The sequence below is a fragment of the Brassica napus genome, chromosome A3 (genome assembly GCF_020379485.1).
Source record: "Brassica napus cultivar Da-Ae chromosome A3, Da-Ae, whole genome shotgun sequence".
NCBI classification, from domain to species: domain Eukaryota; kingdom Viridiplantae; phylum Streptophyta; class Magnoliopsida; order Brassicales; family Brassicaceae; genus Brassica; species Brassica napus.
Window position 1 is genome coordinate 24,646,043 of NC_063436.1, and position 25,264 is coordinate 24,671,306.

Here is a 25,264-nt window from a genome sequence, read left to right on the forward strand (position 1 = left end):
TCCAATTTGCTGTTTTGTTTTATTTTTGTTGATATTTTACTAACAAACGGAAAAAAAACTAACTTTACATTATAAATCAAATATATTAATTTTTTTTTTTGTATTTATGAATAGTATTGGATATTTTGAATACAAAATTCTCAAACTAAATAGTATTCATGGTTACTTTGGATAAAAATAACTGATTTGAACTGTATACAATGAATATTTTTATTATTTTGGATAAATTTGAGTAATTTGGGTCTAAATATCCAAACTGAATCGGATAATTTAGCTATTTAAAATAAAATATCTGATCTCATATCATATATAATGGTAATTATTCGGTTAATTTTTGGTTCCTATACATTAAACCTAAATTCAATCAGATTATAGGACCTGATTCGAATCCAACCATTTTAAAATATCTGAAATGAGATATTTCTCAAAATTCAATAAAACTGATATTTACAAGAGCGACTCGGACTCGAGGAGATACCTAAACACCTAAACCTAAGTTGGTGGGTGTTATGTTTTCTTCTTCTTCTAATACTATGATATCAATATTATAAAAGGAATCAGTATATTTTAAGTTTTTAACTTAGTAAAAAGAAAACAGTATATATATATATATTTTTTTTTAATCAAGAAATAGTATGTTAGACCATGATTATCGCAAGAGGTTCTTAAGTTTTTTTTTTTAAATAAATAAATAAATAAACCAATCGCAGGCCGCTAAGTGTTGGTAGGACCTGCAAACAGTGTCAAACCCCCCTCCCCCCAATTACCGATCCTTATTTGGTGATTTTGGGAAGTGGTTTTAAAATTTTTATGGGATCCACGCGTCAGTGAGGCCTACATTTTGTCAAAAAACCTCTCTAAAAATTTTGGGATGTTCATTCTCTTAGAAACACTAAAGTAGAAAAGGAATGGTAAATTTCTAGTTGATGCTTGTTCGCCAAAAGGATGGTAAATAAAATATGTTTTCGCTAAAAATGGTAAATTTTTAAGTAGAAAATCTCTAAAGTTTGTCTTTTGTCTGAAAATTAAAAATTCTAAATATTTATACTTTAAAATGGAAAACAAAATTGTGAAAGGTTTACGTTCTCACTAATCATTTATGATAAACCAGTGACAATCAGTATTTGAATTATAACTAAATTTTGGTATGCATTTACTTTTTTGTAATTAAATTTCCTTGATAAGCATAACAAAATCAGATGCATGTGGACCCACATGATCGTTTAGATCTACTCCCTCCGTTTTTTTATATAAGTCGTTTTACAGCTATGTACGTAGATTAAGAAAACCATTAATTTCTTATATTTTCTAAACAAAAACATCATTAATTATTTACCTAACCACAATTCAACCAATAGAAAAATAGAAGATATATTACCATTGGCCACACAACATTAATTATTAATAAATTTTACGTAGAAAACCAAAAACGACATATAATTTGGAACAAAATTTTTTCTCTAAAACGACTTATATTAAAAAAACGGAGGGAGTATGAAAGACCATAACTGCCACTGGTTGTTGTTTTTATATGCTATCTAATGCAATCGTTGTTAACGGTATATTGATTTTCTGGCTACCATCTATATAAGTACGGGTGTAAAAATCGGTGATGTTTTGACCATAGTTACGAAAAAAAATTTCTTTACCAGTTGATATATTTTTAAAATATATTAGGTATTGTCGTAGAATTTTTTTTTGTTACAAAATAAATATCATTTTAAAAATTTAAGGTAAATTTTATTAATTTTATTTTTAGTTTATCTTTTTAGTTGAAATATGGTTAGATGTATAGCTAATGATGTTGTTATTTTTAAAAAAAATATAAATTAAATATTTTTTAATTTGTATGCATAAATTTAAAATGATAATTAAAAATAAAACAGATGGAGTATTTTAAATTTTCAGAATTAACAAAAATTAGAATTCGTTATTTCAGTCTAAATGTTGTTCTCATCCATTATTATAGAACTTTTAGAAAATGTTTACCGACTTTACAAATTACTATATGCTTTATTTAAAATAATTGATAAAAGACAAAGAACAATAATTTGGATCCAAAATTAATTTTTTAGTATCAAAGTTTTATGAACTGCAATAAATTTTTATGGATGAAATAAATTATAAATTAATCTATATACATAGAAATATAGGTTGTCTAGAATATTATCTACACATTATATGAATATGAATTATAGTGGTTTTCCGGGACTCTGAACATTTGTATATTCGTAGATGACTCCAATTTAAGTATAACTGATTTTAAGTTCGGCCAAAGTGAATAATAATAAAATAAACACAATCTTGTAAATGAATTGTTGGTAGTGGTAAATGAGTTTTTAGTAGACACTTTACTATTCGGGTTTAATTTTCGTTAAAAGAAATTATTTCTATTGTTTGGGTTTCGTGTAAAGAGTTGAAACAATTTTCTTTTACCAAAAAGGAAATATATATATATATTGAATTTTAACTTTGTCCAATGGACCACATAATGTAATACATTCAAAACATAAGCCTGTTCTTGGGGAAACATCAGCAAGACATAAACTAAGTGGAAATCTAGTAGATTCGAGGAGAGAGATCTCAAGGAGACATAGTGACAGCACAAATTCGTTAATATCGTGTGTGTACTATGCTTTTCATTTCCGTAAATTTTCTGGTTTTTATTCTGTTTCTTGCGAACCAATATATCAAAATTTCGTCAATCTTGGGTGAGCGTAAGAACTAAGAAACATACGTAAAACTGTCGTTAGGCTGCAGGTTTCTTCAATTATTTTAATATACACGGATAAACCATGGAAGTTTCAGATCTTAGACCCTCACATGCATGAAATCAGTTTTTAGAAATCAGATTTGAAAGAATAACCCTTCATACCAAAAATAGCTTGAATTCGGGATACAAGTAAACCAACCTTTTTATATTACCAAAACTTTGGTAACTTACACAAACTTTTGGCCACCAAAAATATAATTCACTTATTCTATTTGTTAACTGGTTATAAGTTATAACCGATGCATTGAATATTGTGGTTAGAACATTGAACGTGAATTCCATTAAAATGTTACTTTCACGAAATGAATCCATTTTATTATTTAGAAACCAAAGTGTATTTCCGTTAAAATACTAATACATTTTTTTCTGGGTAAGTTTAAATACGTACACATCGTTGTCATCAGTTTGGTATAGATGTCATCAGTTCCATACGTAGTTGAAAAAATCGTTACTTACTAGCCAATGATTGTGATAGACTCAACGATTTTTAAAAGGAGCGAGCGCATGCATTAGTTAATACCGTTGCTAGATTTGCGGTTCACAGGGCTCAAAGTCCCGTATCCGTAGGATCCGACACAAATAAAGAAGATATAATCATTTCTGTTATTCTAAATTTACACTCAGAGATGCTTTACTGAAAAAAAAATCTGACATGAGAAGTGAATATGCATATAGGAGATATGAGTTAACGTATTTATATCTACTAATAATAGCAATCCCGATTAATTTCAAAGGTTGTGAGTCCACTTATGTTGAAAGGTTGTGTCTTTTGAAAAAGAAGTGTAAAAGATTGTGTCTTTTCTAAAAGTTCTATGTTGGATGGTTGTGTCTTTTCCAATTAATTTCTAAAGTTGTGAATCCACTTATGTTGAAAGGTTGTGTCTTTTGAAAAAGTAGTGTAAAGGGTTGTATCTTTTCTAAAAGTTCTATGTTGTAAGGTTGTGTATTTTCCAATTAATTCCTAAGGTTGTGAACTTCAATTATGTTGAAAGGTTGTGTCTTTTGAAAAATATGTGTAGAGGGTTGTGTTTTTTCTAAAAGTTATATGATGTAAGGTTGTGTCCTTCTAAGAATAGTCTAAAAGTTGTGATTATTCACTAGTATTTTTTAAAAAGTGAGAAATTGTGAGTATTAGAAGAATGCGACTATTCATATTAAAGGGTTGTGACTATTCAAATAGGCTTTAAAAAATCTATAAATAGTCTCTCCCATACATTTTTCAAATCAAATTTTTACTAATCTACTAATAATAAAATGGTGAAAAAAATAATGTTAAAGTTGTAACTTTTCATCTAAACAAGGTGTCTTTTCATCTCAAAGTGGGATTGCTTTTAAAAAATATTGGTTTTATTTAAGTAATGTGTTAGTTTATATAATAAGTGTTGGTATTTTATAAGAACTCTTCCAAAAATTAAAAAAAAATATTATAAATGAGACGGGTCATATTAACGTAAATCAACATATATTTATTACAATATTTAATTTTCTGAATATTCATTTTCAATAAATAAAGCAGGTAGATAAATATACAAAATAACAATTACCAACATATAAATTATAATTGTTTAAAATTATAAACTAATAATTTTAATATTATGTCTTAAATAGGAAAAAAAATTATATATCATGCAAAAAAAATTTGCATTTTGTTCAAAAAGTGGTTGAAGATAACTATCATGTAAAAAATGTATGAAAAAAAACTTAAAAAGGATGAAGATACAATTGTATACAATATGTGTTTTGATAAAAAAATTAAAGGGAACATTAAGGTTTATAAAATATATATATATATATATATATATATATATATATATTTGAATACTTTGTAAATCGTATTTTAATCATCAAAATTAAATTTAATTATTTATATGATTTAATTTTTTTATCAGGCATATAAAATTATAAATTATAGATTATAATATATTCTTTATAAAATGAGTTCTCGTGCGATATTGCACGGACTCTTTGCCTAGTTATTAAAAGAGAAATACCCATTAAAAAATATTCATAAGTTTTCTAACTTATTTACACTTTTATGCCACTGAGAATTAAATTAAACTACATATTTTAATGTTTATATTTTTCAGTTAAATTAATGAGTTTTTCTTAATCAAATTTAAACTTATGTCACTAAATGAACCTACATATTTTAATGCTTGTTTTTTTCAGTTAAATTAATGAGTTTTTTTAAATCAAATTTAAACTTAATATCATTAAATGAACTTAAAAATACATCATATTTAATGTAGCTTATTACGGATGAATAAAGTCCAATAATGAACTTGAATTTTATTTTTACGAAAACGTGAATCACTTGACATATGTAATATTTAAAATATATTAGCTACAGTATAACAAATGCATATAATCTTCCTATACTTTAGTTTGAAATGATCATGCTCAAGTTTTATATAGTCAACTTACATCATGCACCGATCGATGTACAATATTCAAATCACTTATAGTTTTCGTTTTCCTTATACGATGTATCAACCAACCAATCATCATATTTATTTTCTAAGCTTTATAAAAAAACAAATCAATAAATACAAACTAAAAATCCAATATCTTTTATTAATCAAAACAAAATATCTTCAATGTCTTATCTTTAATGTACCTATTAAATATAGAAACTGTAACCATAATTACACTAATTATAAGAATAGATTTGATTACAACCAATTGATCTATTATTTCGGTAATTGATTTGCTTGCAGAAGAGAAAACAATAAATTTAAAATTTGTAAAAATATAAGGATATAGAGATTCCAACCAATTGCCTATATTTGCGTATGATTTTCGCATAATAAGCTTCAAATTGAACATTGAAAAAGATAGAAAGATTTTTTCAATCTTTTACCGACATAGAACTTAAACAAAATGAAGAGTTAAATGTATTTTTTTGTTACACTTCCCGGAAACAAAAACGGTTATAACATGGGCTTTCATAATATGGCTTTTTAACATATTAATGTTATGGACATTTAATAATTATCTTGACGAAAAACAGAGACTATAAATAATTTATTATTAATAAAATTATGAAATTATTTACAATTTGATGAAAAATTCATCACCCTTTTTTATATGTTAAATTTTTCATAGAAGTTTAAAAATCATTGTATTTTCTTTAAACATGTATAACTACTTTATATTCTTTTATGCTATACTAAGTCATAATATAATATTTCTTCATATTTTACATTAATAACTATTGTTTTTATATATCGTCTACAATTCTCTAATTATGCATGTTTGTTCTATTTTTTATATGATATTGAATATTCATCATAAATAGATGGATTAAGATGCCAAAAAATATTTACTTGGTAAATATAATACATCAAATATTATATATACATCATTTAGTTAAATAAATAACCAAAAACCAAAAATTCATACCCATGCTGAGGGTCTAGTTCATTATCAATGTATTCTTGTTTTGTTTTTTTCAAAGCATTCTCAAATCATTTATATTAAAATATACCATTCACCAAATTATATTAAAGTTCAGTTGATCCGATAAGTTATTCTCATTTTATGATATTTTGTTTTGAGAAAACAATGATGAGACAAACATAATATTGATAAAATTCCGCGGGTATATTAGTTTTTCAATACACTTTTAAAAACATTTACTAGGTATATATGTGTATGGTAGTAGGTAAAACATATACAATAGCACATGCAATTTGGTCAATCAAAATTATAAAATAAAATAAAAAATTTGTGGGATGCTTAAGGCCATCTCACTCTATTTTTTATTCTATAATTTACACTAAAATAACTTTTGCTTCAGTGGTGTTAACATTCATCTATACTCTATAGAGTAACATCATTGGAGTAAAAGTTACTCTATAATAAAATTATTCTATTTTAGTGTTAATTATAGAAGAGAAAATAATTTTTCATTAAAGATACCCTAATGCTAAAGACACATATATTAGTCTTGTTCATTTGCATTTTTTTAAGATTTGTGATCTTGATTTTCGATTAGTCGTAAATTGTAACTTCTTTTATATTTTGTTATTTTTTGCATTGTATATTTGCATATATTTATTTTAAATAATAATGTTAACAATTTACATTTTATAATAACTATTGATTAATAATCATTGTGATTAGTCGGAAATTTTGTAATACAAAAAAAAATTTGATTGCAGATCACAAATCGATAGATAAATATAACCATTATATAAAAAAAATCTTAACAAATATCCACAACAACAAAAAGAAACCATTAGATGTGAAAATTTGTGCATAGCAGTCAACTAGTTAGGAAAAAAAATCATTCCTAAGCTCCTAATTAAATCTATTATAAATTATAAAGTAACTTTTGCTCCACTAGTATGACTTGGTATGACTTCATTTAGATGTTCTAATAGGTGTTACAAAAAAAAAGAAAAAAAAGAAAAAAAATGTGTTCTAATAGATTTTGTCCTTTCCGTTTGTTTAGAGAGAGAGTGAGATGGATTAGTCTAAGAATTTAGTTGCTAATTAAAATATGAAACACACCCTCTGTTAAGAGTGGAACGCTTATAAAAGGGCCTTCACCATCCGACTATATCTCTCATTCATTTCGCTTCACATTTGGATACAAATCTCTACTTTCAGTTCTCGTTTTATAAAATTTGGTAAGTCTAATATCTCCTCTACTTAAACTTTGATCGTTTCAACTCCTAACATACAATAAAAAAATCAAGAACTCACCAGATTCTTGTTTTGGGTACTCTGTTTCGTTCTTGCTCCTCTCTGTTATAAACAACCAAAACAGGCTTCTCTTATACAAAAAGACACTATCCTCTGTTTTTTCTTAGTTACTTGGGACAGATTCTAGATTCTGTATAGCATAATTACTCATGACGTAGAAATGAAATTTGTCAGAACTCTTAACAGCAGTAATTACTTTGGAGTTCTCGAGTTCTAATAAGACCATTATTCATGGGGACAAAAGTTCTAAAGCTGTTTCTATGCTCTGTTTTGTTATCTTTATAGCTCTGTCTCTCACTTAAAGTCTTACTTACAAAAGCATATTCTTTCTGTCTTAGAGCCAAGTGGTTAAGGAGGACACAGAGGAGAAGAAGATGAAGTATGTGGTGGTTTCAGGTGGAGTAGTGAGTGGACTCGGAAAAGGAGTCACGGCAAGTAGCATCGGACTCATCCTCAAATCATGTGGTTTCCGAGTCACCGCCATTAAAATCGGTCTCTCTCTCTTTTTCTTATCACAACAATTCTTTCACGTAAAACGAACATGTCACCTTCTTGTTCTCTCACGCAAAGTTCGTTTCTTTTCTTTTCATTCATTTTTTTTTTTGCTTTTGATTATTTTTCCTCACAACAAAACTGAGAAAAGAAAAAAAAAGTTTCAGATTTGATTTCTTGGCCCCAACGAACATGAAAAGGGAGCTTATTTTTTTCTACCTTCTCACGCGTGCAGACAAAGTTAAAAAAAAAAAAATCTTGAATATTCCAAGATTTTAATCTTTTCTACTTTCACTGTTAACCCATGTTGAAATCCTCATGACTTTTGTCAGAAAGTTAAAATATTTTTATTTTTGTTATGTTTATTTTTTACAGATCCTTACTTAAACATAGATGCCGGGACCATGTCACCTATTGAGCATGGTGAAGTTTTTGTCTTGGACGATGGTGGCGAGGTAATGCAACATTTAGTGAACAATTTCTCTGTTTCTTTTATTAGAAAGATCATTTAATTAGTTAGGTAAACAACCATTAAAAAAATGAATTTTTTGTTTGTTAAATGAAAGGTTGATCTTGATCTTGGGAACTATGAGAGGTTTATGGACATTAAGCTGACCAGTGAAAACAACATAACTACCGGAAAGGTTTATAAGGTTTGTGTTGTTTATATGAGCAAAAATAGTTTGGAGTGTTTGATTTTGATTTTTGTAACTTAGACGTTGACGTTTGTGAACAGCATGTGCTTGAGAAAGAGAGGAAAGGAGATTATCTTGGGAAAACTGTTCAGGTAAGTAGAAGAACATGCTGATAGTATATACTAATTAAACCATGTGTTTTTGAAAGATTTTGAAATTCCTTTATGGGTATTGTAGGTTGTTCCACATATCACTGATGCTATTCAAGAATGGATTGAGCGTGCGGCTAGGATTCCAGTTGATGGACAGTCAGGTCCAGCTGATGTTTGTGTCATAGAACTTGGAGGAACCATAGGTAACTTTTTTTAATTTGGAGAATTTTAACTCTCTGTGTCAGGTTTTGTTCAGATAGTTTTTATTTAAACATGGAGCTACTCTTTGTCTGCAGGAGATATAGAGTCCATGCCTTTTATTAATGCTCTTGGACAGTTCTCCTATCGTGTAGGTAAGTAACGGTTTGTGTTTATGTTGTTCATTGATGTATACCAGTGAAAGTTTACTTAAGACCATGCCAAGTCTTAGTGATGTTTTTTACATTTTTTCAGGCTCTGAGAATTTTTGCTTGATCCATGTCAGTCTTGTGCCTGTATTGAATGTTGTTGGTGAACAGGCAAGTTTCTTGAGTCTTAAAATTTCGTTTAGTCTGGTGGCTTGTCCTAACAATGTCTAGTTGCTTATCAGAAGACTAAACCAACGCAACATAGCGTTCGAGACTTAAGAGGCCTTGGCTTGAGCCCCAACATCTTGGCTTGTAGAAGCGCAAAGGTTTCATCCTTGTAACTCTATTTATTTATTTATTTTGGTAATGAATCTTAGCTCTGAGTTCTAATATTGAACTTGATTTTGTAGCCACTTGAAGATAACGTGAAGGCCAAGCTCTCTCAGTTTTGCCAAGTTCCGGTATGTAATACTTGCAGAACAAAACTTAATCTTTATCAATGATACAAACAATGTTGAATAACAAATTATTTGCAGATGGAAAACGTTGTCACTCTCTATGATTGCCCCAACATTTGGCACATTCCATTGCTTCTCAAAGTGAGTAGCTTTCTCATTCCACCATACTCTCAAAGTTTCAGTTATAGCAGGTTGTTCCTATCAGCCATCACCAATGTCTTAACATTTTAACTTATTTGAGCAGGAACAAAAGGCACACGAGGCAATTTTGCGTGTCCTGAACCTTACAGGGTGTGTCTCGCTTACTCATATTCTTTATGTACATTGGTTCTTTCATTCAAATACAGATTTGGGAATCATTGTGTGATGCTTCCATATACAGAGTTGCCAAGGAGCCTGCACTAGAGGAGTGGTCTTTGATGGCTAAAATGAGCGACAAGTTGCATGTTCCTGTATGTGCTACCATAAGACATTTCAGGCTTAGTTTATCTCACTGGTTTTCAGATAGAGACTAACTTCACTATGTCTTTGGTGTTTCAGGTCAGAATTGCTGTGGTGGGGAAGTACACTGAGCTCTTAGATTCCTACCTTTCCATCCACAAGGTACACCTTCACATTATACATCAATTCCAGAAACTATAACCACAAAACTAAGCCTCTTCTCATAACCATAACTATTGTGTGTTGATGATCAGGCTCTCCTGCATGCTTCTGTGGCTAGGCGCAAGAAGCTAGTCATAGACTGGATCTCAGCTAGTGATCTTGAACTTGGAGCAAAAAAGGAGGTATGTCTACTACAGTTTATACTAATCATGAAACCTTAGAAACTAAAAGCAAAATGATTCCCTCATTGCAGAATCCAGATGCATACAAGGCCGTCTGGAAGTTACTTAAGGTCTGAACATTCTTTCATTCCCATTTTTATGTCAAGATGAACATTCTCAGTTGATTAGTTTCCATGTAAATATTTTGTCTTCAGGGTGCTGATGGCATTCTTGTTCCGGGAGGTTTTGGGAATAGAGGTGTACAAGGAAAGATACTAGCAGCTAAATACGCCAGAGAGAACAAAGTTCCATACCTTGGTATCTGTCTAGGTATGCAACTCGCTGTGATCGAGTACGCAAGAACCGTACTCGGTTTGTCAGACGCAAACAGCACTGAGCTTGATCCTAATACCAAAAGCCCTTGCGTTGTTTTCATGCCTGAGGTTTTGTTTTGTTTTCTTCCCTTCCACGTTCTTTTTTCTGTTCTGAGTTTTAGTTAACTTAAAATGTAATGTTTTTGTTTGAAGCAGGGCTCTAAAACGCATATGGGAGGTACTATGAGGTTAGGCTCAAGAAGAACTTACTTCCAAGCTAAAGACTCCAAATCAGCAAAACTGTAAGCATGATGAGAGATAAAACAAGTTGAACTTGATGCATCCTAGAGTTTAACTTGATGCATGAGAATGTTTCAGGTATGGGAACAGAAGTTTTGTTGATGAAAGACACCGACACAGATATGAGGTGAATCCAGCAATGGTTCCACGTTTAGAGAGCGCTGGACTCACATTCCCTGGAAAAGACGAGTCTGGTCAGCGAATGGAGATCGTTGAGCTGCCAAACCATCCGTTTTACGTTGGAGCTCAGTTCCATCCCGAGTACAAGTCAAGACCAGGAAAGCCATCTCCTCTCTTTCTAGGTGAGAAGCTAATACATACGGTTTCTTTCTTCACACGTATGCTTAAAAGTTAAACCTATTTTATTGGTGCAGGACTAATTGGAGCAGCTTGTGGAGAGCTAGACAACGTACTGCAACAAAGCTGCCAAAAAACAGCTGTCTCGCGTCCTCAGTCCAATGGGAAGCTCGAGAGAGTTTACTTGAAAGGCGCAGCGAAGAAGCCAGTCAGTGTTGTATACAGTTTATGCTCATGAACGTCTCATGCATCAAGGATGACTTCTCTCTCTTAAAAAAAGCTATTTTATCCGGATTTTTTTTAACATGGAGGGAGAGAGACAAAGGGTGTACAGTTTGAAGATTTGGCTTTTTTTTTTTATGAGATGGGGTTTGTTAAGATTATGAAGAAGAAGAAGAACACTAAACACAAGCAAGTATTATTATACCTTTGTCTTTTGTAATGGGTACTATTTAAAGAGTGTCATGGGATTGACTCTCTCTGCTGCTGTGTTTCTTGGTTTCTTATGTAGTAGTAGTAGTTAGTACCATCTCTCATTAGCCTTTTGTGTTTGTTTGTTTCTTTCTTTCTTTTTATGGTTTAAACATTTCCAGAGAAGTACCAATGTTAAGGTTCTCTGGTATGTTAATGTAGTTACCATGTTATTTGAATGGTTATGTTATACAACTAGTAATCTTCTTTTTGTTTACGGATATTGTCAAGTTTTTGTTAAGACTCCAATTGAAGTTTGCCTCTCATATGTTAATGTTAGTTTCTATGTTATCCCCAGTACACAAACAAGATTTGATTTGAAGCAAGCAAGTATAAATTAAATAAACTGGATATCAACATTTGTTGTCATTTGCAGAGAAGTGTATGAATAGTATTCAAATTTGCTGCAGTGTCTGAATAGTATTCACTTTTGAGATTAGTGAGTGTAGAACAAAGATCGATAGAGAATAAGTGTGTTTAGAGGAGATTTATATGAGAGATTAGAAGATTAGTAGTGTGGCAAGAGAGAATAGAGAATGAGAGACTAAAACTCCATTGATTTCATTAATGGTGTGAGTACAAGATATATATATAGGTTTATCTTTTTTAGGGCAACCAAAAACTCACAGAGTTACTATTTACGGAATTGATGCACTTCACTGCACTTCACTGCACTTCTTCAACTCAATGCATCCTTCTTCATTTCATCTTCATGTCTTCATGACAATATTTATTATTTCAACTCAACAAATAAGACACTTGAAACCATCTGTATATGCAATTCCTTCTTAAGGAAACAGTGTTTGATATCAAAGAGCCTGCAATGGCATAACTAAGTCAAGAATTGTGTGAGACTCCTCCAGTAAAGCTTCTTCACTACTTGGGTTGTTTTGTTACCAACACAAATATAGTGACTAATCTGGCTAATACTTGTTAAAACTAGGAGCCTTTTTTTTATTTTGTTAAAATTAGGAGCCTATTTGCAAATAATTTACTTTTATTTATCTATGGGCCTAAACTTTATTGCCAACAGCCCAGGCCCATGTTTGAATGCGCGCGCTACTTCCTGCCATGGCGCCAAATCCGGTCTCGACTTGTCGTTTCTTTATCTGGCTTTTCGTCTCTTGTACACCAACTGTTCGATGATATGTCTTAAAGAAACCTCGTCCTGATTCATTCGCCTCACTAGTTGCGAGCCTTCATCACGGTACGTCATCGAATTGCTTGTAAGGTTTTTCGCAATCTCTAGTCTTTTTATCGCCCTAGCTCTTGTTTGAAAGGAGCTTACTTGGGTTTTAGGAAAGAGTATCGTCTTGAGTGAGCTTGATACAGCGATTTGTAATTGAATTGTTCTGTTGGTGTCAGATTCATTGGATTTTGGTTTGCTGAACCTTGAAGATAAGATTTTGACGATGAGTTGTACTGTTTGGTGGGAAGGAGCTGAGAAGACACGAGTTCTCATTGCCTCAGGTTCTCTCTTTTACTTCATTCAGGTTTTGTTTTATTGTTAACCTTAATGACTTATCAATGATTGAAAAAGTTTGGTTTGAATGATAATTGTTTTATCCTCAAATATTACTTTTAGACTATTGTTCATTAGACATTTATGTTCATGAGGATTATAAGGATGTTGCTTACTATCCAAAAAGTTTACTCCCTTACGCTCTCTCATTTGAATCCTTAATGCTTGTAAGTAACATGCCTGTTTTTTGTTTCATATGTTAAAGATTCAGGTTGTGTTGGAAACAAACCCGGAGAACTATTGACACTTCGCCATCCAAAATCAGGTAATGAGATGTAGATTATTGACAAGCTTGTTGTATAGTGTTCTAGAGAAAGAACTTCAGTTAGTAACATCTTATGTAATTGCTTTAAAAAAAACATCTTATGTGTTTTGGTATGTTTGTTTATATGGCAGAAAATGGAACATGCTACCTTTTTAGTAATGAGATGCTTCAAGAAATTCAATGGTTTAAGCAATCATATGGTTCTTGGTTCCTGGGAGATTACATTTCTCAAGGTAAATTCCACTGTTGATCTTTGATTATCAAGTATAGCTTCCTAGGAATTTTTGAGTCATGATATTATTTAATGCAAGGGGAGGAATGTTCATGACTTCTTTTTTTTGTTACAGATGGAAGCTTGTATATGGCCACTCCGGTTGATCCTGTTTTCATCTTGTTGCCAATTTTCGACGTGGCGAGAATGAAGGTCGCTCACTCTATGCTCCCCTGCCTCTTCTCGAATTCAATATTGTTTCCTATCTGATTTCAGTTTCTTAGAAGTGTTAGTTGTCGATCTGTAGAAAGGTGAAGATCCTGGAAAGTTCAGGCAACTGGATGAGATTTTGTTTGTGGAAGGATATCCTGAATATCAACATTTGTTGCCACTTGCGGAGAAGAGTATGCAGATCGTTTGTCAGACTCAAGGTACATTTCTGGTGTATGGTTTCACACACTTAACTAAACCACAATTTTCAGATTGCTTGTAAACTAAATGCGTCTCATCAATTCTTGCAGAGGTTGGGTCTATGAAGTTCTATCGGCTTGATAACTCGAAAGTCTTAGCTTGGTTAACTTGTAAGGTATGCTCTTGTCTTAACATGATTCTTTTTAAGCCTTTTCTACGATCTAGTTGAAATTTTTTCTTGATACTTTTCCCATTTGAAAGCGATACATGTGTCTGAATCACGATGTTTCGCATATGCTTCAGAGATAAGGCATGTTTAATGATTTATATGTCGTTCTTGGATACTGCTTGGTGAAATTCTGAAATTGCAGCGTCCATAGAAAGCAATGCTGCATTGACTCTAACTTGTTGTGTTTCACATTCTATAACTCTTGTCTCTGATTGAATTTGAGGGAGTGACAATAATGCAGATCAACTCGTATCTGTTTTATTCCTATACTTAAGGTGCCTGCACTTTAATGAACGCAGGTAAACTGTTTAAAGAAGACTCTTCCGGAACTGGACAAGAACTATGCAGCTCAAGGCGAGAAGCAAACATGTAAGTTGTAGAACAGAAATCATTTACTTTTGTGTTTGGTTTCAGACATGGTGCATGTCCTTTCTTGAAATTGAGCCTTCAAGAGGTGATGTTATATGGCTTTTAAGTTTTAACTGATATATAGCCTTTCTTATGTACAGTGGTGGATGCAGTTTCAATTGTGGGTGAGTACCTGAAGACAGAGCCTTGGTTGAAGCTCCTCTATGATCATCTTGGGTACTTTTTCTTTTGTCAAAAAATATGAAATTCTTAGAGAACCATACATCCTTACAAAGGTGTTCGTTATGTCTGGCTTGTCTTGCAGACTCGAGTTTGTTGACCCAACGATGAAAGAAACCAATACAGAGAATCTTCCATATGCAAATGAGAACAAGATGGAATACTCAAATTCATCACAGGTGTGTGTATGCTTCATTGCAAAATCTGTAGAAAAGTTTCGTATCTTTTTTGTTCAGTCTTGTTGACTTGCTAACGTCTTGTGTTCCACGTTTTGTAGGAGAAAGCAAATAAGAAGACAGGAAAGCCTGGGAAGCAGACAAAGCAAGCAAAGGTAGAGACTGGATCAAAGAACATAAGAGATATGTTTACAAGGGCTTGTAAGAAAAAATGCTAAAATGATTGAAACTATTTCAATTATTTATGATTTTTTTTTCAGCTACGGAATGATCTTTGCTTAGATCATCTCCAAAAAGGAATTCTATTTTGAAGTTTTCAAAACTTTATATTTGAAGTTTCAATGTGTTCTTCTCCAAAAGTAAAACTTCAAACCTAATTTCAAAATTATTTATATTTTACACTATGATCCTTATATTTATCATAGTTGATGTAAATTCATAAAACTTCTATAAATAACTAATACATATATATAAATATTACATAAATATTAATTAAAAAAAAATTTACACTAAAATATAAAATTATAAATAAAAGTACATAATTAAATATTAAATTGCAAGCAAATATTATATTAATTTTTTTTATTTAATTTCATGTGTAAAACTTAAGTTTATATAACAAATTTGAAATATTTATGAGATATAAAAGTTTTAAGGATTAAAACAATAAACAAAAAAAATATTTAAGAATTATAAATATGATGTATAATTGTAAGGACCAAAATGCAAATAAAAAGATGAAACTTCAAATTTGAAGTTTTGAAAAGTGAAACTCTATATTTGGAGTTTCACTCTTCAAAACTTCAAATTTGAAGTTTTGAAGTTCATTTTTGGAGAGCAAAAAACTTTATATTTGGAGTTATAGAGTTTCTTTTGGAGATGCTCTTAGCTAGCAACGTTTTGAACAAAGACTAACTCACGTTTTATTTGAATTCTAAATTCGTAACCAGTGTTGCTTATTAGCTGAAATATGTATGTCTTTCTGGTACAAGAATCTGCTAATCTTTGTAAGAATTCACGACAAAAATGGAAATAGAGATATAAATATAGACCATAACAAATAACAAGCGTGGAAACATGCTTAGTCTAGTGGTTTGATTAACGGTTTATCAATGTTTTTACATCAGAAATTAGATAATTCTCAGTTGTAGATTCATTTGTATAATAATTCTCATAGTTCTCTAATTTGTATTTGAATAATAAACTAATGGTGTTACCGTGTTAGAAAAACAATTAACAAGAAGGCATTTTCATAACAAAACAACAAGCAGTTTAATCCCATGACATTAGTTTGTCTCACCGTTTTATAACTGTAAAAACGGCACGATGTGTGCTTATAGGAACAAGAAGACAAAAGAAGTTGCAGCGGATAGGATTAAATAAGAGCCCTTCATATATTTTTCTTCTCATCAAGAAGATAAATCTCACTCACTCACTCTATCCATCCCCAAATCTTCTCCGTCTTCTCCACCAAATCCAAACCCTAGCTTCCTCCATGGCGATATCCGCCTGCTCCTCCTCCTCCAGACTCATCTCCCCTCCTTCTCTCCGTCCCGCCATTTCCACCTCCACCAACCTCAAAACCCTAAACCTCTCCTCCTCCTTCCTCCCTCCATTCACTTCCCTCTCCGTCGCCGCCTCCTCCCCTCACCCCCTCCGCCGCTCCTTCACCGTCCGCGCCGCCCGCGGCAAGTTCGAGCGCAAAAAGCCCCACGTCAACATCGGAACCATCGGCCACGTCGACCACGGCAAAACCACCCTCACCGCCGCCCTCACCATGGCCCTCGCCTCCATGGGCAACAGCGTCGCCAAAAAGTACGACGAGATCGACGCCGCGCCCGAGGAACGAGCCCGCGGCATCACCATCAACACCGCCACCGTCGAGTACGAGACGGAGAATCGCCACTACGCCCACGTCGACTGCCCCGGCCACGCCGACTACGTCAAGAACATGATCACCGGAGCCGCCCAGATGGACGGAGCCATCCTCGTCGTCTCCGGCGCCGACGGCCCCATGCCCCAGACCAAAGAGCACATCCTTCTCGCCAAGCAGGTCGGCGTCCCGGACATGGTCGTCTTCTTGAACAAAGAGGACCAGGTCGACGACGCCGAGCTGCTTGAGCTTGTTGAGCTTGAGGTGCGTGAGCTTTTGTCTTCCTACGAGTTTAACGGTGACGATATCCCGATTATCTCCGGGTCCGCGTTGTTAGCTGTGGAGACGCTTACTGAGAATCCTAATGTCAAGCGTGGAGATAACAAATGGGTGGATAAGATTTACGAGCTGATGGACGCTGTTGATAGTTATATCCCGATCCCTCAGAGACAGACTGAGTTGCCTTTCTTGTTAGCTGTTGAAGATGTGTTCTCTATAACCGGACGTGGTACTGTGGCCACAGGGAGGGTGGAGAGAGGGACTGTGAAGGTTGGGGAGACTGTGGATTTAGTTGGGTTGAGGGAGACTAGGAACTATACTGTTACTGGGGTCGAAATGTTTCAGAAGATTCTTGATGAGGCTTTGGCTGGGGATAACGTTGGGTTGTTGCTTAGGGGTATTCAGAAGGCTGATATTCAGAGGGGGATGGTGTTGGCTAAGCCTGGGAGTATTACTCCGCATACTAAGTTTGAGGCGATTGTGTATGTGTTGAAGAAGGAAGAAGGTGGGAGGCATTCTCCGTTTTTCGCGGGGTACAGGCCTCAGTTTTACATGAGGACGACGGATGTGACGGGGAAAGTGACCAAGATTATGAATGATAAAGATGAGGAGTCGAAGATGGTTATGCCTGGGGATAGGGTGAAGATTGTTGTGGAGCTGATTGTGCCTGTGGCCTGTGAGCAAGGGATGAGGTTTGCTATTAGAGAAGGTGGGAAGACCGTTGGTGCTGGAGTTATTCAGTCTATCATCGAATGATTATTAGAGTTTTTATCTGTCTACTTTGCTTTCTTTGTGTTTTTCCCTCTTTGATTCAGAAAACTCGTGTTATCTTCTATGAGAAGTTGAAATCAAAATGTCATATATTTCTTGACCCCTTATATATTTATTGCATTCTGATTTGTCCGCAGAGAAGCCTTTCCCTGATGCATTCACATAAGCGAGTCCATAGCTTTTAAACAAGAAGTTAACTTGTTCAGACGAGTAACATATATTTCATCTTACTTCTCTTTGCAAGTAATGATTCTACAGATCGATTAATACAAAACCAAATGACAAAAAAGTATTTATTTTCCTTTCCAATGTCGAAACATTGTTCAAATCCTTCATAATACTTTTTTTTTTTTTTTTGATAATCCAAATATCCAGACCTATCACTTACTCGGACTATCCCAATACGTCCAACCGGAATTGACCAGGAATGTCTCGAAGGCCAAACGGAAACCACGTTAAAAGACTATTCTAATGTTTTTGGGTAAGCCAATCGCTACGCTTGAACCGCCGTTTGGAACAGACAAATTTTAAAGAACATAAAGCGCGTTTTAAGACCGCTCTAGTTGTCCGAACGCGTCAAGTAAAAAAAAAAAAAATCATTATAATAAAACAAAATCGTAAATTGCGAGATAAATCAGAGAAAGAAAGAAAGAAAAAAATGGAAAAATCGAAACCTTATTGTCCATATCTCTCAATTTGGATTGGCCTCTCTGCATATAGCTCTAGCGTTCGCGGGTTTTGCAATCGAGATCCCTCTTCCATCTCCAAATCGGTATGATCAAGAACCAATCTTTTTATTTTCTTGAATTTTGTAATCTCGACACTGTTCGTCTGATTCATATGATGATAATGGATGCAGAAGCTTTTTGGCTTTGAATTGGATTTTGGGTTTCGGTTTCAAAGCCAGCTCCTTTGTCTTCCTCAGAGAGAAACCAGGTGACCCTTTTCTTTTCTTTAGGTTTAGTATTAAGACATGTTAGCGTTCTTGTTCTGTCTTTGTGATTGATTCTTTGATATTAAAAAGCAGAGATGCAGGACCAACTCGTGTGTCATGGGTGTAGAAATACATTGCTATATCCTAGAGGAGCTACCAACGTTCGCTGTGCCTTATGTAACACTATCAACATGGTCCCTCCTCATCCTCATCCTCCTCCTCCTCATGGTATTGACTTGACTCTTTCATTTGTTTGAGAAGAACACTATGCTTTGAAATTGTATTTTATGACTTGGTTGGGTTCTGAACACAGCTCATGCAGGGATGGACATGGCTCACATTGTATGTGGTGGTTGTCGCACAATGCTTATGTACACCCGTGGGGCAAGCAGCGTAAGATGCTCTTGCTGTCAGACTGTTAACCTTGTCCCTGGTATATATATGCATCTAGAATCTGTCTTTTACTTCATCGGCATTGTTCTGTCTGCTGAAACTGTGTTTGTCTTTTATGAATTTGACAGCAACCCCACCCACCAATCAGCCTGCGCATGTCAACTGTGGGAACTGTCGAACAACCCTCATGTATCCTTACGGTGCACCCTCTGTTAGATGTGCTGTTTGCCAGTTCGTTACTAACGTTAATGTCAGTACTCCTGCGTGGTTGAGTTAAGTTCCTAAAGATATTTGTATTGGCATTTGATTTTGTGTGTGTTTCCATCTGCAGATGGGCAATGGAAGGGTGCCTTTCCCAACTAACCTGCCAAATGGAACAGCCTCTCCTGAGCCAATGCCCTCTACATCCACTGTGAGTTATTAAATTTATGGTTTTGTAGAATTTTTTATGGAACTGTGTATTTACTCTGTTCATCGGTTTAACCTTTTTCCAGCAGTCAACACCACCGTCTCAGACCCAAACCGTCGTCGTAGAAAACCCCATGTCTGTTAATGAAAGTGGAAAGTTGGTGAGTTTCGCAAGGCTTCTCATGTAGCTTTGTTCTTATTATTTACACATTAGAAGAAGTTTTGATAAAAGTGACATTAAAAACTTTTGGCAGGTGAGCAATGTTGTGGTTGGAGTGACAACAGACAAGAAGAAATAACCCACAAGAAAAAAAAATGATTGCAGTCTCTATCCCTGCGTCTGGGTTTGTGCATATTACATACGCGGACAAGTGACTGTATATGTTATATCCTTTTGACTCCTTTTTTTTAACCCCAAGAAAAAAGGCTTCCAGAATCTCTTGTTTGGTTTTTTTTCTTTCTTTCAAAGTTGATGAACACAAAGGTTTTTGGTCCTACAATCTGTCATTCCTATTTGGAGACTTTGTAAACTTCATTGGCCCTTTGTGGCATTGTTAATGTATGTATTACTATAAAAATCTGATAAACCAACCAAACATTCTTGGCTACTTAAGCTGCAGCCATTGTAACGTTCTAGAACATTTAAATGCTGCAGCCTAGAACATTTAAATGCTGATTATCATTTCCAGATTATCTGCTTTGTGAGGTTCTAGTTCTCATAATTTAGTTGAAATTAACAACTTTGTCAACAGAAGTATAAACTTAATACCAAAATCAGTTTATATCTCACCTTCTGTTGTTCATGTTCATCAAGCTCATGACAATAAGCATGACTTTGAAATTTGAGATTTAGGTAAGAAGTAGACATCCAACATTAGTCTCCAACACATTATTCTCTAACTCATCCCTAACTACAATCTCCACTCTATAAATTACAACACCATTGACTCCAATCACCATCACATGCAACTTCCACACAAAAACAATAACCCTCTCTCTGATAAAAAGTCCAACAACACAAAACAAGTCAGCTACTCCAATGTCAATCTCAAGAGTCTCTCTCTGCCTGATCTTTCTCACCTTCCTCACTTCCCCACTTGTTCTCTGCTCTCGCAGCCCAAAAATGGCGGTAGCAGCATCAGCCGCAGTAGATAAGAAGCTCGAGAAAACAAATGTTCATCCTCCCGTACTTCCGGTTCCTGAATCCACCAAGGTTGATTCATCACCCTCTATGGTCAAGATTGATGATGAACCTGCAACAAACTCTGCGATAGCTGGTTTCTTCAGGTCTAAATTCCCATTCCAAGGCTGGCCTTTCCACAAGTATGGCTCTTTCCCAATGGCTAAGCCTGCAAATCCTTCTGTTCCTACAACACCCGCTACTGGAGCTGAGGAAGACGAATCTGAGAAGGTGCCTTCTTCACCAAGCAAAGGAAACAGAGATGGTGGCAACGCTTGATGAAACGAAGACAAGAAATGTACTTACTACTGAAACCTTCTCGTGTTTAATGACCGTTGGATGTTTATCATCTAGTTTTAAATAAATGTATCAAATAAAAATGTACCGTGTACTATAAAATGCTATGTAACAGTTTACATGGATTATGAAATGAATACAGTTTATCTTATCTACTTAGGGCATCTCCAACCCTACTCCATTTTCAACTCCAAACATCATTATGGAGTAAAATCTTCTCCAACCTCACTCCATTTTGGAGTTAAAAATGGAATAATGACTAGGGTTACTCCATTTATGGAGTAATCTTACCCATTAGTCAATTTTGGAGTTGAACTTTTTTTATTTATAAAATGATCCTTTGAATCTTTAATGTTTCTATTTTTTACTTAAATAATATTTAAAATGATACAATAACATGAAATTGCAGAAGATGAAAATGAGCGTGAACTTGATGCACCAATTGAACTTGAAAGAGAAGCTCCACCTCCAGATATTGAAATTGCAGAAGATGAAAATGTCCGATTTCAAAATTTTCTTGCTCGATTTAGGAATATCAAAAATAAAGAAGCTCATTTTTCATTACGAAATGCATTAGTTGATCATTTGTGGGAAAAATATTCTAATGCTCATTGTTGAACCTATATATATGTTGTCTTTTTTAATGATTTCTTGTACATTGGAGATGCTCTTAGCTCGTTGTAATGCCTGGTTCTCTGATTCATCGTTTTGAGATAATTAAAACTGTTTCTTTAGCAAGAGATCTCAAACAATAATGAATCACATAAAAGGTTTAAAACTGCAATAAGACGGTGAGATAACAAGACAAGGTTTAATGGAATCTCTCTTACAAGAAACACGCAAGAAGACAAAAGCAAAGACACTCTCACTTGTCTAACAAATCTACAAACTTTTAAGGATAGATCAGACTAAACCTTAACAATGCTCTCACAAAACAAAAGGCATTCTTTTAGCTAACCTAATCACTGCTGCTGCTGGTTAGGCGGCGGTGGTGGAATGCCAGGACGCGGTGGAGGAGCAAACCCACCAGAAGGAGGATGCATTCCAGGGTGAGGCGGTCCCTGCATCCCATGAGGCGGCGGAGGACCTCTCATCATCCCACCAGGCGGAGGACCCATCGGCCTTTGCCCATACGGAGGCGGCGGCGGTCCACCAAACTGCGGCCGCATACCGTAAGGCGGAGGAAGACCTCTCCCCATCGGAGGCGGCGGAAGCATCTGCCCGGGAGGCCTCATAACCGGAGGCCTAGAGATCTGAGGCTGCATCATCCCCGGAGACGGCCCACCAACTCCACAAACAGGCCCACCAAGCCCAGGCTGGGCTTGAACAAGCGGGCCGGTAGGTACTCCACGTCCAGCAGCACGGCCCATTCCAGGACCAGCAACAGCACCTCCCGAGCCACCAGCCTTGGCACGTGACTCTTCGGGAGGAGGTGGTCCTTCGACAGTTACGGAGATAACCTCTTCGCCTCTGAGCAGCACTAAGCCTAGCGTGCGGCGATCTTCTCTCTCGTCGTTTATCTTCTTCCCTTTAGCTGGCGGAAGCTTGCGGAACTCCTCGCAGTCTCCGAGAACGAGGTTCATGTGGCGATCGAAGGCCATGAACTTTCCGATTAGCTATCTTCCGTCTTGGATCGTTATTCGCATCCTGTAGTTTATGAACTGGAGCATCTTTGAGCTCTTAGACATCGACATTATCGCCGATTTGGTAGTGAATACCGCGACGCGCTTGAGTGGAGATTTTCGGCCGGTGAATCGAGTACGCCGGAGGATTCGAAACGAACAGATCGAAAGTAGGGTTTTGTCGGAGAAGACACTACTTACTTGCTTATGGACTTTTATATTCTTATTGGGCGTAAATATAATGGACTAGGCTTCACATTAAAAATGTACATTTGTTTCTAATTTTGTATCATTTCACTACGTTTGGGATGTATTATATAGTACCGCGAAATCGCTTAAATATAAAATAAAAATTAATAGTTATTAAATAAACTTAAATAATGTATGATCAAATACTAAAAATATAGAAAAGGTTAAATATTAAAGCTATTTATTACATTTATATTTTTATTTTGGTATTAATTTATATTGATTTGATTTTCAAGGTTTCGAGATAGAGATATGTATTCGGAGATATGTATTAGATTCCAATCCAATGTATGCTTCTATATTTTTTTTTCTAAAATAGAGATTTCAATTATAAAGGTGGATTTACTCCAATGTATGACTCTATAGTAGAGTTCTTTTATTTTTATAGAAAATATAGATAAATGTTACTTTTTATCTTTATATTTAAAGGTGAAAATAGTATATATTTATATTTTCCTATTATAGAGATTCGGAAAATATAGAGAAAAAAAATAGAAATGAGTTGGAGTTGGTCTAAGGTTTAAAAATATTGATTTGATTTTTAAGGTTTTTCAGTGTTTGGAGATATGTATTTGGATTCGGACAAGGTATGAGTTATATCCAGTATCCAAAATAATGTGCTATGATTTCCGTTCAAAATATTGTACAGTAAAATCCGTGGTCAAGCTGTGACTTGGAGTCTAATACACTGTTCTTGGTTCAACAATCCTTGAAGAGCTGCAGCGACATCCCACGCCACTATCTCACGGAACTGTAAGTGTTGTTTAGCAACACCATAAGCTGCTGAGTTCGGAGGATCCAGAGTTATGAGCAACACCATGGATTCTACATGAACTAAGCGCAATCTCCCCATGGATTCTGCAAGATCTTCCAAGACAATCAACTGTACAAATGAAATGATCTAGCATCCAACTGAGTATTATACAATCCCTGTATCCACCAGTTCTGAAAGGCTACAAGCCCAGTATTCATATTGTGTTCCACGACACTAACAAATAACGAGTGTTTTGTGTATAGATCAAATAAATCTATCTGAAATTTGAAATTACATGAGATGAATTCAGTTGAGAAAATGAAAACCAAAAGAAATAAGGAAATAATCCTGTCGGAAAAATAAACTTGTTTAATGAAAATCAAGAAGGGATGACCACAATGCGCATCATGTTCTTGAACTCAGAAAAGTCAACGCGACCATCTTGGTTCCGGTCAACGGAGACGATCATCTTCTCCACTCTCTCCATCTCACTTCCTTCAGGCAACCCAAGCTTCTTCAAAACCGCCTGCAACTCCCTAGCAGAGATAAACCCGTCGCCATTCTCGTCGAACACCTTAAACGCCTCCACAAGATCAGCCTCCTCTGCGGACTCCGGCGAAGACTCATCGCAATCTCCTGCTCCGCCGAAGAAGGACTCGTCGAGGGTCTTGTGGAGTGAGGTAAAGTCGTCGAAGTCGAGACCAGTGTTTCCAGGCTGGATGTAGGACTCGACGGTGGATTTGAGGTCGGAGAGATCGGCGTCGAGGCCGAGACGGGAGAGAGCTTGGCTTAGCTCATCGAGGGTGATGAAACCGTCGCCGTTTTTGTCGAACAAGTCGAAAATGCGTTGGAGACGAAGAGCGTTTAGGCTTGGGCTTCGAAGCCTGAAGGATGATGATTGTCTCTCGACTTTCTTGTTCTCTCCGTTGCTCTCCATTATCTTCGTCTCCGTTGTGAAAAAATGAAGTTAGTGATTAGAGTCTAATATAGGAAAGTTATTAAGGGATGAAGTCCGGTTTTGCCGGCGTTGAATTTGTCTGCCCCACCATGTACGAACTCGACCATTCAAACCCCCATTAGGGAAGAGACATTAAAGAAGATTTTACATGATGGGCTGGTTTTAGGTGTCTAATTAATTAAGAGAAACTAGAGCTTGATCCGCGCACCCGCGCGGGTATTCATTTTTGGTTTACAAAAAAAAATATTTATCTTATATAATATATGTTTTTAAAATTTATATATATATATATTAAATAATTATTTAATATATTTCTAAACACAATCATTTTAGAATTTATAATGAATAATTTTGTTTTATTTTTTGATCCATCAACTGTTACAACTCTATTTTTAAAATATAACTCTTGTGTTCGTGCAAAAGTATTTTTT

General features: G+C 34.7%; 7 protein-coding genes across 13 annotated transcripts; 5 read left to right on the forward strand and 2 right to left on the reverse strand.

The window, feature by feature from the left end:
• Positions 1-7,256: 7,256 nt before the first annotated feature.
• On the forward strand, positions 7,257-11,930 carry LOC106440412 (CTP synthase). The gene is made up of 20 exons (XM_013882066.3): positions 7,257-7,407; positions 7,822-7,975; positions 8,351-8,430; positions 8,542-8,628; positions 8,712-8,762; positions 8,848-8,965; positions 9,059-9,115; positions 9,216-9,280; positions 9,352-9,435; positions 9,520-9,570; positions 9,646-9,708; positions 9,812-9,858; positions 9,950-10,019; positions 10,108-10,170; positions 10,263-10,352; positions 10,424-10,462; positions 10,547-10,774; positions 10,862-10,947; positions 11,024-11,247; positions 11,320-11,930. The coding sequence occupies exons 2-20, from the start codon at positions 7,858-7,860 to the stop codon at positions 11,478-11,480; spliced, it is 1,782 nt and encodes a 593-aa protein (XP_013737520.2). The 5' UTR covers positions 7,257-7,407; positions 7,822-7,857; the 3' UTR covers positions 11,481-11,930.
• An 809-nt stretch (positions 11,931-12,739) lies between these two features.
• Positions 12,740-15,519, forward strand: LOC106444479 (ribonuclease H2 subunit B). 4 transcript variants are annotated; one of them, XM_013885946.3, is made up of 11 exons: positions 12,740-12,920; positions 13,079-13,183; positions 13,441-13,500; positions 13,632-13,733; positions 13,848-13,924; positions 14,019-14,142; positions 14,233-14,297; positions 14,651-14,720; positions 14,861-14,936; positions 15,025-15,118; positions 15,217-15,519. In XM_013885946.3, the coding sequence occupies exons 2-11, from the start codon at positions 13,126-13,128 to the stop codon at positions 15,331-15,333; spliced, it is 843 nt and encodes a 280-aa protein (XP_013741400.2). In that variant the 5' UTR covers positions 12,740-12,920; positions 13,079-13,125; the 3' UTR covers positions 15,334-15,519. The 4 variants fall into 4 exon arrangements, with proteins under 4 accessions (XP_013741400.2, XP_013741399.2, XP_013741402.2 ...); XM_013885945.3 differs by having other exon boundaries at positions 12,744-12,939; positions 13,013-13,183; XM_013885948.3 differs by having other exon boundaries at positions 12,744-12,939.
• A 982-nt stretch (positions 15,520-16,501) lies between these two features.
• Positions 16,502-18,145, forward strand: LOC106440413 (elongation factor Tu, chloroplastic-like). Its single transcript, XM_013882068.3, has one exon. The coding sequence runs from the start codon at positions 16,611-16,613 to the stop codon at positions 18,021-18,023; it is 1,413 nt and encodes a 470-aa protein (XP_013737522.2). The 5' UTR covers positions 16,502-16,610; the 3' UTR covers positions 18,024-18,145.
• Positions 18,146-18,627: 482 nt separating this feature from the next.
• Positions 18,628-20,351, forward strand: LOC106440415 (protein LSD1). Of its 4 annotated transcripts, none has more exons than XM_013882070.3 (8): positions 18,628-18,810; positions 18,898-18,974; positions 19,066-19,200; positions 19,286-19,405; positions 19,494-19,615; positions 19,697-19,777; positions 19,860-19,934; positions 20,028-20,351. In XM_013882070.3, exons 3-8 carry the CDS (start codon positions 19,068-19,070, stop codon positions 20,070-20,072), a joined length of 576 nt encoding a protein of 191 aa, XP_013737524.2. In that variant the 5' UTR covers positions 18,628-18,810; positions 18,898-18,974; positions 19,066-19,067; the 3' UTR covers positions 20,073-20,351. The 4 variants fall into 4 exon arrangements, with proteins under 4 accessions (XP_013737524.2, XP_013737525.2, XP_013737526.2 ...); XM_013882071.3 differs by having other exon boundaries at positions 19,863-19,934; XM_013882072.3 differs by having other exon boundaries at positions 19,295-19,405.
• Positions 20,352-20,748: 397 nt separating this feature from the next.
• On the forward strand, positions 20,749-21,409 carry LOC106440417. The gene has a single exon (XM_022716813.2). The coding sequence runs from the start codon at positions 20,813-20,815 to the stop codon at positions 21,230-21,232; it is 420 nt and encodes a 139-aa protein (XP_022572534.2). The 5' UTR covers positions 20,749-20,812; the 3' UTR covers positions 21,233-21,409.
• Positions 21,410-22,007: 598 nt separating this feature from the next.
• LOC106442603 (small nuclear ribonucleoprotein-associated protein B'-like) lies at positions 22,008-23,365 on the reverse strand. Its single transcript, XM_048766669.1, has one exon. The coding sequence runs from the start codon at positions 22,849-22,851 to the stop codon at positions 22,213-22,215; it is 639 nt and encodes a 212-aa protein (XP_048622626.1). The 5' UTR covers positions 22,852-23,365; the 3' UTR covers positions 22,008-22,212.
• Positions 23,366-24,137: 772 nt separating this feature from the next.
• LOC106440416 (calcium-binding protein CML42-like) lies at positions 24,138-25,015 on the reverse strand. The gene has a single exon (XM_013882073.3). The coding sequence runs from the start codon at positions 24,810-24,812 to the stop codon at positions 24,255-24,257; it is 558 nt and encodes a 185-aa protein (XP_013737527.2). The 5' UTR covers positions 24,813-25,015; the 3' UTR covers positions 24,138-24,254.
• Between the last annotated feature and the right edge of the window lie 249 nt (positions 25,016-25,264).